Here is a 16,005-nt window from a genome sequence, read left to right as displayed (position 1 = left end):
TGTCGAAGAAGTGTTGAGAGTGTTAGACTTGCGTTCTAGATTGCGCAGCAGCACCAAGACTCAAGGGAAGAATACAATGAATCCAAAATGCATTACAGTAACCTAATATGAAACAACATCTAATAAAAACAATTTTTCCATGGCATTTGTTCAAACAACGTAGGCAATAAAAGATTTTTTATTCAGACACACGTTAAGGCAGTTTCTGCTGCTGTGTGCAGCTTTGACACTCGAGAACACAGCAGACACAATCGGGGACATGGGACCGTGAAAGTATGGCGGATGCCGAGGAGCCGTAAGTTTCAATGAACGAAAAAGAGGATTTTATGGTAGATAAACTCCCGCTTTTTTGTCGTTAACCCGTCTTGCTTAAACTCGTTTTCCTCTCTTCTTCCAGGGAGAAGAAAAGAAGGCGAATAGAGGACCTGACTGAGAAGTTAGTGACGAATGCAAAATAAAGGTCTCTGACTGGCAGCAGGTTCGCGTTGCACTGTGAGCAGCGACTGCCTGGCCAGGAGACATGAAAATAGAAATGTTAGAAGGGGACATTATTAACTTTGTTAGCTGTCTGTACAATTCGCTAACACAATGTATCCATTCACAGTATCAAATATATCGCAGAGTCCCTTGCTGCACCAATTCAGCATCCTCCTTTTACGACAAATCCCAAACGACAAGCACATACCAACAGTAGCTGCGTACCATTTCATACTGACGTTATGACGAATCCTAGGCAGGTTTTGAGTATTTAGTGTGTACACTCAAACAACTCAGAAATGCATTCTTATAAATACTTGACATCCGAGTGGGATGTGTACTTGTATCCCTCAATGCAATGCACACAATTAAAAGTAGTAACCTTAGACTTGGTAAACGGTGTGTGAAAACAACAGTGGTGAAAAGAGAAGGACAGAAAGTTCAACTGACAGTGACAATTCATATTTACAGTTGATGTCTGATGTGGTATTGTATACTTGTATGAAATAGTAAAATATATTGCGTCCTTGGATTCTAATTGCATTATTAAAGGGATGAGTAGGGAGAAATGGGCTCATTTAAGTTCTGTTACTTGCACTGTCAGTTCAGTATATTGTGTGGTGTGTCCAGAATGGCTGTAGATGGTGGACACAGGGACGGGGGTTGCGACTGGGACGGCCGGTGGAATCATGTGAGGAAGTTTTTGGAGAGACCCGGCCCGTTCACCCATCCTGACTTTGAGCCAAGCACTGAGGTGACATAGAAAAACTTCCATGTAAACAGAGAGCATTCTTTTAATCCGTTAACCAAATCGTTATAGTGCGATAAAGCTTGTAGCATCACACTGTTGAGTGGTAGTGATATTTCAAATCACAGTACATTCTTATTCTTTAAATTATGTTTTTTTTTCTTTTATCCCAGTCTCTACAGTTCTTGTTGGAGACATGCAAGATTCTGGTCATTGGTGCCGGAGGACTTGGATGTGAGCTCCTCAAAAACCTGGTAGGAATTAGCTTTAATCCATGTTAATTGTATGTACCGCTGAAGTGTAAGCTGAGCAAACACACACACTATCCTCACCGCTTGCATCTTTAGAGAAGTTCTTACTTAGTCTTGTTTTGTTTAAGGCCCTGTCTGGATTTCGCCTTATTCATGTGGTTGACATGGACACGATTGATGTGTCCAACCTCAACAGGCAATTCCTTTTCCGGTAGGCATCACCTTTGATCTTCATTATCATGACACATAGTTTTAACAGTAGTCTAATATTTGATACATTATGTGGGAAAAAACATTGATACTCACTTACATTTTTATTTCCTCTAACTATTTACAAAAATGCAGAATATAGTATGGTGTAATAGTCAGGATTCGTACAAAGGCTTGCTTATTATTAGTCATTTTTTTAAAGATAATTTTTTGGCATTTTCTGGCCTTTTTTCGAGAGAGGGGGGGAATGACATGCAGCAAAGGGCCGCAGGTTGGAGTCCAACCTGGACCCACTGTGTTTAGGAGTTAACCTCTACATACAGATATAAAAAGTCTACACACCCCAGTAAAAATGCCAGGTTTTTGTGATAAAGATAAATCATGTCAGAACCTTTTCCACTTTTATTGTGACCTATAATGTGAACAATTCACTTAAAAAACAAACTGAAATCTTCAAGGTTGAAAAGTAAAAACCTTACCTGGTTACCTGGTTGCATAAGTGTCCTCTTATAACTTGGGATGTGGCTGTGTTCAGAATGAACCAATCACATTCAAACCCATGTTAAATAGAAGTCATTACACACCTGCCATCATTTAAAGTGACTCTGATTAATCAGAAATAAAGTTCAGCTCCAGTAGGATATTCCTGACATTTTCTTAGCTGCATCACAGAGCAAAAGCCACGGTCCGCAGAGAGCTTCCAGTCCATCAGAGGATCTCGTTGATGAAAGATATCAGTCAGGAGAAGGGTACAAAAGAATTTCCAGTGCATTAAATATACCATGGAACAGAGTGAAGACAGTTGTCATCAAGTGGAGAAAATATGGCACAACAGAGACATTACCTCCAGAACTGGATGTCCCTCCAAAATTGATGAAAGGACGAGATGAAAACAGCTCAGGGAGGCTTCCAAGAAGCCTAGAGTAACGTTAAAGGAGCTTTTCTGGAAAGTACTGGCTGTGTGCGACATGTGACAACAATCTCCCGTATCCTTCATGTGAATGGGCTTTGGGGTAAGGGGGCAAGACGGAAGCTTTTTCTTACAAAGAAAAACATCCAAGCCCGGCTGAAGCTTGCAAAAACAAAGTCTTCCAAAAGCATGTGGGAAAATGCGTTATGGTCTGATGAAACCAAGTTTGAACCTTTTGGCCGTAAGTCCAAAAGATATGTTTAGCGCAAAAACAACACTGCACATCACCCAAAGAACACCCTCCCACAGTGAAGCATGGTGGATGCAGCATCATGATTTGGGGCTGTTCTTTTGATTTCACCAAAAGAAGATTACCATTTTTGAATGGCCCAGCCAGAGAACAGACCTGAATCAAATTGAACATCTTTGGGGTGATCTTAAGAGGGCTGTTCCCAGGAGATGTCCTCCCAATATCACAGATTTGGCGCACTTTTGCAATAAGGAGTGGGCAAATATCTTCACGTCAGGATGTGCCATGCTATTAGACTCCCACCCCAAAAGACTGAGTGCTGTCATAAAATCAAAAGGTGCTTCAACAAAGTATTAGTTTAAATGTGTGCACACTTATGCAACCAGGCTATATTATTTTTTCACTTTTTATTTCCCCCCCCCTCAAAGATTTCAGTTTGTTTTTCAATTGAATTGTTTACGTTATAGGTCACATTAAAGGTGGAAAAAGTTCTGACTTGATTTATCTTTGTCATCACAAAAACCTGACATTTTAACAGGGGACTTTGTATATGCACTGTATGTGCGCCCGCTCTACCAGCTGAGCTATCCAGGCGCCCACAAAGGCTTGATTTTAACCGGTTTCTTTTCAAAGTTAGCAGTACACTTGAATTTAAATATTTTGATCTTACAACAAAATCTGGTGTTTAATCTGTGCATCACTTATGTTTGATAGCCCTCAGTTATAAGAAACTTTAGATACCATGCCATCTCTACCTGCTATTGAGTTACTTCTCAGTGAGTTACTTCTCTGTAGTACCGTGACATTTCCAGTGTGATTTAAAAAAACGATTACATTCGGCATCCCATATGTCCTATGACTATTTACTGCAGTTAGGGCTGCACGATATGAGAAAAGCATCTAATATGCAATTTTGACTGATATTGCGATTGCAATATGATTAACGATATTGAAGGGAATGATCATGTTTGTATCACTTTTCACATTTTTATTGACTAATACTAAATCTTAAAAAAACTTGTTATAGTGTGATTTTTAAGATTTTTTTTTTTTGCAAGGATCTGTACCAAACAAACATGTTTTTCTTTATTCTGTAGAATAGGAACTGTAGGCCGGGCACCCCACAATACTACATTCTGAATGGTTGAACACATATTTTGCCACTGCGCCCCTCCGCGATTTGGATATTGCACTAGTTCATATTAAAATTTCAATAAAATTGCGACAAATAATTCAGCCCTATTTGTTATATGCATCTATTTAGATCCAAAGATGTTGGACGACCAAAGGCAGAAGTTGCTGCCGACTTCATCAACACTCGTGTCCCTGGATGTAAAGTGGTCTCGTATCCTGTGCAGCAACAGATGTTCCAGTTGAGAAACAACTCTGGTTTAGTTGACAGTGTGTAAAATATCTTGCCCGTGATTTTGATTCCTTATTAATAACATGCAGTCACTTTAAGAAGATCCAAGACTTTGATGACTCTTTCTACAGGCGTGAGTGTTTATCTTACAAAATCTACAGTATGCTTTAGCAGAGCTTACCAAGTAAGCACCTCAGAGGTGAAAAACGCTTGTCTCGTTGCAGAGTTCCACATCATCGTCTGTGGACTGGACTCCATCGTTGCCCGACGCTGGATGAACGGGATGCTGGTACGGGAGAGGGAGCTGAACGTTGTGTTCGCACGATAAACCTTTGCATATAAGGAGCAAAGTGTGTAGTTTGTGGTGAGTTATAATGGGTGTGGCCTTCTCTAGATATCCCTCCTGAGCTACGAAGACGGAGTCCTGGACCCCAGCACCATCATCCCTCTCATCGATGGAGGAACGGAGGGCTTAAAAGGAAACGCTCGTGTCATTCTGCCCGGCATGACTGCATGCATCGACTGCACATTGGAGCTGTACCCGCCACAGGTCACTTTTCTCTCTGATCTAATCACTTCAAAGATTCCTGTAAATCCAGTAGAATGAACTGTTCTTTCCTTCTTAATGGGCGAATGATATGACAGAATAATTACTCAACCTGTTTTATAAAAGCTTTCGCATCTGTTGTTCAGCTTGTCTTTTGTGTTGGAGAAAACATCTGTGGTGCACAGGAGGTGATGTTTCACATTTCCATCTGCCTCAACAGCTGTTTGCTTGAAGAAGAAAAATTATTATTAATATTATTTGGGTCATAAACATAAGCAGTAGCTGCTCCCAGGCCCAACAGAAAAATAACTGCCAGAAAATTTGAGAAAAACGTCTCACAGGCAGACGGGCAGGTGAAGCGTAAAACCAGCACAGCAGTGGCGATTTTGCATAACAGATTTGACCAAAACACACAAAAAAGATCTATTAAGTTAGAATGTGATGATTCATCTTTTTCAAGGACAGCTTTAATCAATTGTTTTATAGTTTTGATATTATAACTGTTTGATTTCACGGTGTAAAACTGAAAAAACGGTGTCTAGTGCTCCTTTAATTGCATTTATGCTTGACCTTAATTTTCCTGTCCACAGATTAATTTCCCCATGTGCACCATTGCGTCAATGCCTAGGCTCCCAGAACATTGCATTGAATATGCCAGAATCTTACAGTGGCCCAAAGAAAAGCCGTTTGGAGGTAAACTAAAAATATTCACATATTTTTTACCCCCCCGCATCTAATCACATAACTTGGCCTTCTGTCGATGTACATCAATACAATAAAGGCTAACTAGAGTATCTTTTTTTCAACTAGATACCAGCTTAGATGGAGACAACCCAGAGCACATCCAGTGGGTGTTTGACAGAGCCAAAGAAAGAGCTGCAGAGTTTAACATTACAGGAGTGACATACAGACTCACTCAAGGTGAAGTCAAAGACAATCATCTATTTATCATTATTGTAGCACGTGTTGTTTCTGATAACTTTCTCACTATTATTCTATCACATTATCCTTTATATAATAAAAACCTGGTTTTGTGCCACAGGCGTTGTGAAGAGGATCATTCCTGCTGTGGCATCAACTAATGCTGTTATTGCTGGTATGACTCTTGGATGTTTTTGAGGCAGTAGACAGAGAGATGAGGCTTAGACAGAGAGACGATGTTACAAAAAGTTTTTGTTATATCTCAGATGTCAAAAGAAAAAGACGTTGGGCTGAGCCCCCTGTAGTTACTGTTACTTCTGTCAAGCTCTACGATTTCACCAAGACATAAAAGCTGAATAAAAGCTTTTTCCCAGAAGAAGACATACATTATTAATGCCAAAGTGATTTGTTATTATACACCTATGTATAACAATACACACTCACACAAACACAAAGAGGCCTGAAATACACACACGTGTAAAGGAGAGATGTGTCGAGTTGGCTATTTTGGCTTTGGAAAGGCAATAAAAAACACTGCCCTACTACCGGCATGTGGAGAGATCCAAAGGTTGACGCGGGGGGTTAAATTGGGATTTAACTAGATTCATTTTGTCTCTGTTGTCCATAGCTGCCTGTGCCACCGAGGTTTTTAAGATTGCTACAAGGTCAGGAGCAGCAAACAGTTCTTAATCTCCCACACCAATTATCTGCTGATTTGTCACGTGAATATTACTTAACATCAGATTTTCTTTTGCAGCGCGTATATTCCTTTAAACAATTACATGGTCTTCAACGACGTGGATGGACTGTACACCTACACCTTTGAAGCTGAACGAAAGGTTTGTTGTGCCCCACGGTGAGGTGATTGTTAGTAACTGTAACCACCACGAACCGTCTTGTCGGCAGCGTAAATATGCATTTCTCCTCACAGAGGATAACCAGTTGACTCTGCATCATCTTTGATCGGCAGGAAAATTGTTCAGCATGCAGCCTGGTGCCTCAGGATCTTCAGTTCTCTCCTTCTGCCAAATTACAGGAGGTTTTGGAGTACCTTACAGAGAATGCCTCACTGTAAGTATTCAGTAAAAAATCCATTTTGTGATTCTTCTTTTTGAAAAAAAATAACAAGGATTAGGTCAAAATGGTGTCTAAATGTTTTCCAGACAAATGAAATCCCCGGCTATCACCACAACTCTGGAAGGGAAGAATAAGACACTGTATTTGCAGGTAAAATACAGTATTCCATTTGAGTATGTGGATGGTTTTGGTTACCTACATTAAGGGTGCAATTTGCGGGGAGGGGTGTGTGGATTTCCCCCTTTCTGGTCTACATATCCCTACCTCTGCTAAATTATTTTGAACCCCCCTCAGTGATCAATGCTACTACACCAATAGAACATATCTATATACACTACGGATCAAAGTTTGGGGTCATTTACAAATTTCCATCTCACTTCATTATAGACAGAATACCAGCAGATCTGAGTGGGGGGGGTTGATCTTTAATGCAATATCTACATTGCCCATTATCAGCAACCATTTATCCAGTGTTCCAAAGGCACATGGTGTTTACTAATCTGATATCATTTTAAAAAACTAACTGAGAAAACATTAGAGAACCATTTTGCAATTATGTAATCACACAATGTAATCTGAAAACTGCTGCCCTGATTAAAAAAGCAATGCAACTGGCATTCTGTCCATAATGGAATACAATGGAAATCTCTGACCACACAAGTGACCCCAAACTTGTGTGTCTGTGTGTGTGTGTGTAAAATAGAAGTTTTCCAAACAAAGTAAAGCGTTGTAACGTGAACAGTCTATAGTGTGGTAGAACAATAAAATCCAAGCGGCAGTTGCTGGTTGTAGGCTAAAGTGGTTAGCCGATACAGAGCTCCGGGACGCCGGCCACCAGCGGTTGAGCTGCCAGTAGGTGACTGTGAGGCGGGTACAGGCATCGCCAGGAAAAGTTTGCATCATGCGGCAATGACACTTAAGTTTGGGAACCAAAACCTTTTAGTTAAGTTTAGGACAAAGATCGTAGTTTGGAATTTAAACACGTCCGAGGAACAAGCATATTCTGGGTCAAGGTCTTTTGTCTTCGCTGCAAAGTTAAAGTGAACTCTGCTCGCCGGCGCTGTGTTTTATGTTGACAACACTTTGTGCTATTTCATGTTGAGTCCATATCCATTAAATATTGTAGTTCATAACTAAGTGTTTTGGCATGCCTGGTCGAGTGCCACTATATCATGGTATTGCAAGTGGCATTTAATTCTTGCATGTTTAGTTATGTTGTGCATGATAACCCCCCCCCCCTCTGCTTTTTTCTCAAAACACTTCCTACATTTAATGATAAAGTCCGATTACATTTTTGTTCCAGTCGGTAAAGTCCATCGAGGAACGAACCAGGCCAAACCTCTGTAAAACATTAAAAGGTAAGACAAAGCGGTAATCCAATCATCCCTCCAAAGTAAAGTAGCTGCAGACTTCCGTGATCACATAGCATTACGTTTTTTTTATATAGCATACGCATATGTTTTTATGTGTGACGCAGAGCTGGGCTTGTCAGATGGGCAGGAGCTGGCTGTGGCTGACGTCACCACGCCTCAGACGGTTCTCTTCAAGCTCAATTTCACCACCTGAACGATTCTTACAGCACTCTGCACTGGCGACAGATCGACTGCATCTCAAACGCAGTAGCACATTTGATAATGTAAATATTACGAGTGAGGTCTCACTTGTGGGATTTTTCGGTTGTCACATGACGATGGACTCATTTCTCATTTAGGATTGTTTTTTTCTATAAGGAACGTTGCTTACTTCTTGATGTATTTGTCCTGTTTTGACTATATTGTAGCTATTTCCCTGTAAATCAAAGGAGAATAATGATGTGCACTATATGCCCTAATAAAGTTGTATTATCATGGTTGTAGAGGAAGCTTCTTTCATCAGATGTTCTTTCATCTTTCTTCGCTTAGATGACGCTGGGCAGCTTTACCGTTTTATCTTTTTAAGAACTGTAAGTGTGTTCACAGCAACTGGGTTACACCCGCAACACATACATGTTATTTAAGACATAGTCGACTTGGTTGTAAGTCTGTTATTAAGATTAAAGTGACGTGGGTCAGGGCTGTAGCCTTGTTCTACATTCTGTACCTCAACCTGTCCATGTGATTGGTCCCTTGTCTTGTGTCTCTGTGTGCGTTTGTGTGATTCTGCATGTGTTGTTTTTGTCTCCCTTCCTCCCAGCTTTCCTCTGATTTTTTTGGCTCTGGGATACATTCTCAGTGTATTGCTTGTAATTGTTTATATCTGTTGATAATTTCTGAATATAAAAATAAAATAAAGATTAAAATGACATGGATGTTTTATTTAAATGTTTTATGGGACAGATTAAAGAAGGGGTATTAATGTTATCTACTAGGGTTAGTGAGCAAATTTCCTAAAATGTCTATTTCTTTAATATCAAATCACTGAGCAATAAATATTTATTATGGGGACTTATAGTACTTTTAGGTTGAGGCCTAAAGCGTGAATAAAAAGGCTAGAAAAGAGGAACTCTTGTGAGAAGCGGACTTGGCCTTCAGATGCGGTTTATATATCCTCTGTCTGTCTGTGTGACAGGATGTCGATACTCACTTTAAGCTTCTTATAGGGCGCTAATGAAAGTGGCCACATATTGTTCGGGGGACAGATGGTTTCTGTCTTGATTAAGTTTTAATTTTCCTGACGGGATCCAAAGCTGGCAGGCTTTGCTCGTCAGAGGGACCCTGCTGTGTTCACAGACAGACCAACGATTCTCTCGCATCCCATTCTCCATAAAAAGGTAGTCCCAGGTAGAGGAGCTCAAGTGTGAAAGTGCAGGTTTTCACCGAGCTGATTGCTCTCTCAGCTGGGAGTTATTTAGCAGCAGACAGGCGTCTCTCTCTCTCTCTCTCTCTCTCTCTCTTTTTCTCTCTCTCTCTCTCTCTCTCTCTCTCTCTCTCTCTCTCTCTCTCTCTCACTATGCTGCTCTGAATTGAGGCAGAACACTTCTGAAACTGGTGGATCATATCAACTGCAAACTTTTGCATCCTGGCTGAAACAATCATCAGTATGCATGATGTTCACCAAGACACTGGAGGCTTCTGCAGCGGCTTACCATGCATGTTAATAACCTGAGCAGAGGTAGGCTAAAGTGGTTCCTATTTCAAGTTGCCATTGCAATCAGTTCAAAGTCTGGCAATATTCAACATGTCTTTTATTTACATCTAGGCTATTAAGTTTATTCTGTAATGGTGAAAGGCAGTCAGACTCACTTTTATGATGATAATATTGATATATATATATTTATATATATATTCTGTAAACTACATTATTCAACATTAGATTCATGATAATGAATACATTACAAACATTGATGATTAATTGTAATTCTTCATGCAAAAATGGCAAACTTGCTGCCAGATTTAAGTATTTTCTCCCTTCTCTCTCTCTCTCTCTGTATCTCTTAATTTTCTTTTTATCATGAGCTTTAAATTGAACATCTTCACTGGAACATCAAGTGTTGGTGTGGAAACAAGCAGATTTGAAGCTGGGGCTCTGCGAAATTGTAAAAGAACATGTTTTATAGACTAAATGTTTAATCAATAATTAAAAGAATCATTAGTTGCAGTCCTATACTTTATGTATGAGGGGTAAGTGGTGAATGAAAACGCCTCAAGCAAACAGTAAGCAGTGATTTTTCATTTGATGTCATCTTTGTCCTGTATTAAATACTGCTGTATGATTTGACATAAAAGTTCACGTCCCAGTTTTTTTTGTGACTCATGTGGAAAACGACTTTTTTTGGAGGGAGAATTTAGCTTTAACTGCAGTGATGTTTACAGCTGAAGGGATAATGTGAGTCAGAAATGAGTGCAGGGACCCACTCAGATCTGGCTCCAAAGTCGGCCGTCTGATCGGCCTTTTTATTGGCGTTTCTTGGATTTTTCTTGGCTTAGCTCAGAGATGTGAGAGTCAGTATTGAGCAAATTGATGCAATGATTTTATGAACCTCAAATCAGGAGTCAGGAGATATCAGAACTCAAAACAATGAAGTTTATGGTCATACACTTAAGGGAGAAGTACTGGCCTGTATAATTCCTAAGGTTGCATCATCTCTGTGTCTCTGCAGGCAAGATGATGCTGAACATGTTGGCCCGACCATTACACTGGAGCCTCCTGCTTCTTTGTATACTAGGCTTCTGCAGCCAGCTTGTGTCCACTGGCAACCAAAGCTCCCGAGGACAGACAGGTAGGCTTCAGACCCAACCAGACCAGTCACCCCCCCCGAGGAACTCATTATGGCTCCTGGTCACCAGTCCGTTCGCCTGGAGTTCAGTTCAAGCACCATGAACATGAAACTCACTTTGCTTCTAACTGTCATCTAAATATAGTTTTTTTTATGTTTACTTAGAACCTGGTAGGAAATCCACATATGGTGCAAAAGGGAATATGAGTCGCCATTTGACCTTTATATCACCTGAGAGATGAGAGAAGAAGTATTAATATCCTCTATTTAAATAAAAGCACCAATAGAATAATGTAAAAGTACTCTATTATGAGTCGAAGCCATTCATTTAAAAAGTACCCAAGTAGCATCATGGAAATTGAAAAAGTAAAAGTAGTGGTTGAAAAAAAAAAAAAAAAGTCCCCTGTGATGGATACCTTAATATATATTACATAAGAGTGTTATTATAAATATGAATCAATGCATTTATATTCACAATGTTTCCATCTCTAAATTGTACTTCAACACTTGAGTACCTACTTTCTACCCGTGCCACTGATGGATTACTCCTAAAACGAAACCTGAGATTAGTCTTCAATTTGTATAAATAGCCTACACGTTTCATTTTTTGATCTCTGCTTTGATTGTAGTCTGCTTTTACACCCTGCTTTGATTGTAAATTAACCTTCCAGTTCAGGTGCCGTTGGTCATGCAGCAGCTGCACAGACACCTCAGTTCTAAATTAGCCATATGCATGCATGAGCTTTTTCTCTCCATGTTTTTACTTCTGCCTTGTTGCACCCCTTCAACTGAAAAACTCAGTTTAAGTGTATAAGCATGAATCATCAGCCGTGTGATAATCACCAAAAGCAACGTTCAGTTCCTTTTATTTGTTTTTTGGTGGAATGATGCAAAAGCAGTTGTGGGTCAGATATTTCTCCTCATGCTGTTTATGCAGCTCATTTCTCTGAATCCACGCAACCGGAAAATTAGGTATCTGTGTGCTTCTAAAGTATAGATTGCTGCTAATATGTTTGGACATTTTAATGGGTTTTCACTTGACTGTGGCAGGACTGCTGATGCGCTTTCTCCACTTGGTGGTGCTGTAGCTTTAGAAACATCAAAATGAGGTATTAAATTGTATGTGGTGCTCATTTGGTCATCTGAATAAATGTTGCAAATATTACTACAACATTTATTTAAACCTAACATCTAATACAGCCAACAAAGCATTGCGATTTGATCATAATACTAGCATCTGTAAATGCTGAAGTCATTCAAACTGCCTCTACTTACATGCAAAACAAAGTATATAAAAATGGTAATTTTTCCTCTACATTCTCTTCCTCAGGGTCATCGCAGGAGAGGACAGGGACTTGTGAAGTGGTTGCTGCTCATCGTTGCTGCAACAAGAACAAGATTGAGGAACGCTCTCAAACTGTCAAGTGCTCCTGCTTCCCAGGACAGGTGGCGGGGACAACAAGGGCTCTGCCCTCTTGTGTGGAAGGTATTATTACTGGGACCCTCTTCTACCTCTCTTAACCAGAGATACTCTGACATGACATGACTATATTATTTATAAAAGTGGAGTCAGGTTAGTCAGTTTCACCAGAATCCACTGATACCGAGGCAGTCAAGGACCACAGAATGTGGCATCTGATTTTTTCCGAACAACCTTTCATGACGTCCTTCTGTCTAACAAGTAACCTTCGGATGTGGGGTGTTTTTCTCCAGCCTCTATTGTTCGTCACAAGTGGTGGTGTAAAATGGAGCCGTGTCTGGAGGGGGAAGAGTGCCGAGTTCTCCCTGACCTCACTGGTTGGTCATGCATCTCTGGAAATAAAGTAAAGACCACAAAGGTAAGGCCTGCATTAGTTTGAGTCACAGTGGCACCAATACTGTACTGTAGACATTACACAAAATGGCTTTAGTAGGCATGATATTTATAGACGATTAAATGCTGTCGTACGTTAAATCTTCTTATCTTTTTTATGGCATTACTCTTATGCTAACAGGGTCCGACAGACTTGTGAATACTCATCGTAAAGATTTATTTTAGTAAGCTCTCTTCTGATGCTGAGAGATTCCACAATCAGGCCTAATCACTACTCCCATTGGCTATATCAACCCTCTTGCTCTCTGCCAGGCACAGTTGGCTCAGAAAACCTAATTCCATAATCTGGTGAATGATGGGGCCAAGAGGACAAACATAAAATAAGATGAAAACTAATACTGAACAGTAAAACCCATGTAATTAAATCTGACGTCCAAAGGAAACCCCAATGTGTTCAATTTTTTTGTTGAACTGTTCTGTGTGTACGATTCCCAGGGGAAACATTTTAAAGTGGCACAGGGGCATGTAAGCACTGGCAGCATGCAGCAAGTGATGAAAAGATACCCAGTAGTCATGTGGTCCATCAGATTATACTATTAAACTGTAGAATAAAACAGAAGAGGGTCAAAAAGAACAGAGGGTGTTCTGTGTTGTACGGATTGTAACACACCCAAAATTGAGATCTGGGAAATAGAGCTAAAAAAACAACTTGACTAGAGAAGAGAGCAGTAGTAGAAGTAGTCATAGTTGTTACATAAGTAAAAGTAATAAAACCACAATGTAAAAAAGAACTAGTAAAAGTACCCCAATCAAAACTTCACCTAAGTAATAGTGCATCAAAATATACTAGCATACTAGCAAATATAAAGCATACAAGCAAATATATGAGCATCAAAATATACTTAAAATACCAAGAGAAAAAGTACTTTTTATGCAAAGTCAACCATAACTATAAAATGTAAGGATGTTTCGCTGCCTTGTCATCTCCGCTTGTAACATTTGGCAACCTTTAAGGTGGAATTTTTTCTTCCATGTCACTCAATGCATGAGTTGTTGTCAAGAATCAATCAACACACCTTAAATCTGAATATTGACTTTCACTACATGATTTGTTTTTTATTGTCTCTCATGCATGACATACCCTTTAGTGATTATTGGATCTTGAAGCGCTTAAAAAAAATGAATTTTATTTAGATTATAAGAACTGAGAATAATCTTCTATTTTCTCACCTGAGAAATAAAGTGGTGGAGCATCTTTCCGGGTTGCTCTGGCCGCACCACACCCCTGTACACTTGATACAATAAAATAACATCACATCAATTAGCTTTATCTTGTTTACAATATATTGAAATAAGTGTGATGGAAATGAACAAAACCAGAGTTATGTGACATTTTGTTCTTTCAATGTTTTTAGGTGGCGCGGTAGCAAGACTGGAGCTCCATATAATCAGTTCAAGCCTGTTCCGGCCTGGTGCAGTCACCTTAAGTAACACAGGACTCTGACTGAAGACAGTGAACGCCCCATCAGATAGAACAAAGAACAATATAGATTTAATTAGATATCTCCCGGCTAAGCTTTGAACTGCAGGAACACATTATTTTAATTCACCTTTTGCTTGAACACAATTTTGGTTAAGGTTTATCCCATGGCGTGGACAATTAATAGTAACTCACCTAAGATAAAAGGAAGCAGCACCCTTACACAGTCCGAACAGGCAGCAACCGCAAAAGACTGTATCACTATGTCCGTGCTTGATATGCTGGGCACAATGTGATGCACTCAATCAAATCAAAGATTGGACGGGACCTGCTGGCAGACACTTAAAAAGAGATTTTGTGGATTTTCAGGCAGCAGAATGTGAATCCAGTCAGTTGCTTAGGACTCTCTCCGCCGATCAAAGCAGAGGACCACAAATACTGAGAAATTCATGGTTGTGTAGCATTTGTAAGCAATGCTGTCCTGTAGACTTCCTCCGAGCTTTGTAAAGAGGACCGATCCCTTCGGATAACTCTTAACAACAAAGAGGCACCCTCCCAAACACGGCTGCATGCACGCACACACACACACACACACACACACACACACACACACACACACACACACACACACACACGCTGCTTTTCATCTCTTCAGTGCTTGGACAGGCCACCACCTGCAAGGCTGTGATGGCAAGCACACAAGCATGAAGTTCTGATGCAAAACAAGGACTGTTTGAAATGCTAATCATGGGCAGAAAGGGGAGAGAGAGAGAGAGAGAGAGAGAGAGAGAGAAGAGAAGAGAAGAGAAGAGAAGCTTCTTCACTGCTGAGAGTATTTATATTATGCTTTTGTTTGTTTCTCTAAACTGAATACTCCTGTGGAGGGAACTCCGATAATAGTAATGATGGCACAACATTGGAGAGTCTTTGCCTTGAAGCAATTTGTAGCTCCCACCAGAAAAGAATATGTACCGTTATTGCATTATATCAGTTGTCCTCTTCACATGAATAATATTCCTCGTGAACCCACCCTGATTACCCATCTTTTATCTGTTGAGTTCAGTCACACACTTTTTGCATTTTACCTTTCCAATAAAGAGAGATTTTATAAAACTATTAATAGAGCGACTGAAAATCATCCTGTCCGAGCCATTTGTCTGTCTATTCAAGGCAAATGTTTCTGAGCACTTTGCTCAACATTTACTTAATGCAATCACGCTGAATGGTTGTCATGGTACTGACACGATTCTTCAATGAGCTGTCATGAAGTCCAATGCACTTTATGCATGGCCTTGCTATGTAATCAGTCAACTTCTGTTTATTAGTTCATGTTAGAAGTGCTGCAGAATATTCAAAACCTCATCATTTTGTGATTCCTATAATTAGAGTAATGATATTGAATGCGTCAAATATTCTGGAAAACCCCCTCCTCTAAATCAATGATGATATCCACTTGTCGGGGATACACTAATATGCCTTTGGTACCGAATGGCAATGAGTTTGTAGATTCACTGGATGCTTATCATATAACACATTTGGATTCTGTTCATGGGCATTATAAACAACAGCAATATCTCCAACATATCAGTGTGTCATACTGCATCTACTCTTACAAACCCATTAGAAGATTGCGATGCAGCTGACAACAGTATTATGATCTCGGTCTGACAAGATCAGCCACATAAAGCAGTACAATGGTGGTTCAACATATTGTTTACAAAAGACCTTGGGTGTATTTGATTTGAGAGCTGACTACAAAATAG

At 39.9% G+C, this 16,005-nt stretch overlaps 2 protein-coding genes across 3 annotated transcripts; both read left to right on the top strand.

Annotated features, from left to right (window-relative positions):
- The first annotated feature begins 35 nt into the window (after positions 1–35).
- Positions 36–8,615, top strand: LOC117947055 (NEDD8-activating enzyme E1 catalytic subunit-like). Of its 2 annotated transcripts, none has more exons than XM_034875623.1 (18): positions 36–295; positions 398–436; positions 1,108–1,231; positions 1,399–1,479; positions 1,605–1,687; positions 4,111–4,191; positions 4,299–4,342; positions 4,434–4,498; positions 4,604–4,759; positions 5,347–5,449; positions 5,567–5,677; positions 5,799–5,852; positions 6,306–6,342; positions 6,435–6,516; positions 6,648–6,748; positions 6,841–6,904; positions 8,058–8,112; positions 8,232–8,615. In XM_034875623.1, exons 1-18 carry the CDS (start codon positions 276–278, stop codon positions 8,318–8,320), a joined length of 1,389 nt encoding a protein of 462 aa, XP_034731514.1. In that variant the 5' UTR covers positions 36–275; the 3' UTR covers positions 8,321–8,615. The 2 variants fall into 2 exon arrangements, with proteins under 2 accessions (XP_034731514.1, XP_034731515.1); XM_034875624.1 differs by having other exon boundaries at positions 186–295; positions 398–460.
- A 693-nt stretch (positions 8,616–9,308) lies between these two features.
- On the top strand, positions 9,309–15,708 carry LOC117947057 (chemokine-like protein TAFA-4). The gene is made up of 5 exons (XM_034875626.1): positions 9,309–9,844; positions 10,833–10,952; positions 12,280–12,435; positions 12,663–12,787; positions 14,178–15,708. Exons 1-5 carry the CDS (start codon positions 9,820–9,822, stop codon positions 14,187–14,189), a joined length of 438 nt encoding a protein of 145 aa, XP_034731517.1. The 5' UTR covers positions 9,309–9,819; the 3' UTR covers positions 14,190–15,708.
- The last annotated feature ends 297 nt before the right edge of the window (positions 15,709–16,005 follow it).

Source organism: Etheostoma cragini, chromosome 7 (genome assembly GCF_013103735.1).
Source record: "Etheostoma cragini isolate CJK2018 chromosome 7, CSU_Ecrag_1.0, whole genome shotgun sequence".
NCBI lineage: Eukaryota > Metazoa > Chordata > Actinopteri > Perciformes > Percidae > Etheostoma > Etheostoma cragini.
Note: the sequence above shows the minus strand (reverse complement) of the source record. Positions and strands in the feature narration are given on the sequence as shown.

Coding starts and splice junctions, on each gene's coding strand:
- LOC117947055 (XM_034875623.1), top strand. CDS start 276: ATGGCGGATGCCGAGGAGCC. Junction 4,760..5,346: donor TGGAGCTGTACCCGCCACAG/GTCACTTTTCTC, acceptor TCCTGTCCACAG/ATTAATTTCCCCATGTGCAC. Junction 6,343..6,434: donor GTTTTTAAGATTGCTACAAG/GTCAGGAGCAGC, acceptor TTTCTTTTGCAG/CGCGTATATTCCTTTAAACA.
- LOC117947057 (XM_034875626.1), top strand. CDS start 9,820: ATGCATGTTAATAACCTGAGCAGAG. Junction 9,845..10,832: donor TGTTAATAACCTGAGCAGAG/GTAGGCTAAAGT, acceptor GTGTCTCTGCAG/GCAAGATGATGCTGAACATG. Junction 12,436..12,662: donor TCTGCCCTCTTGTGTGGAAG/GTATTATTACTG, acceptor GTTTTTCTCCAG/CCTCTATTGTTCGTCACAAG.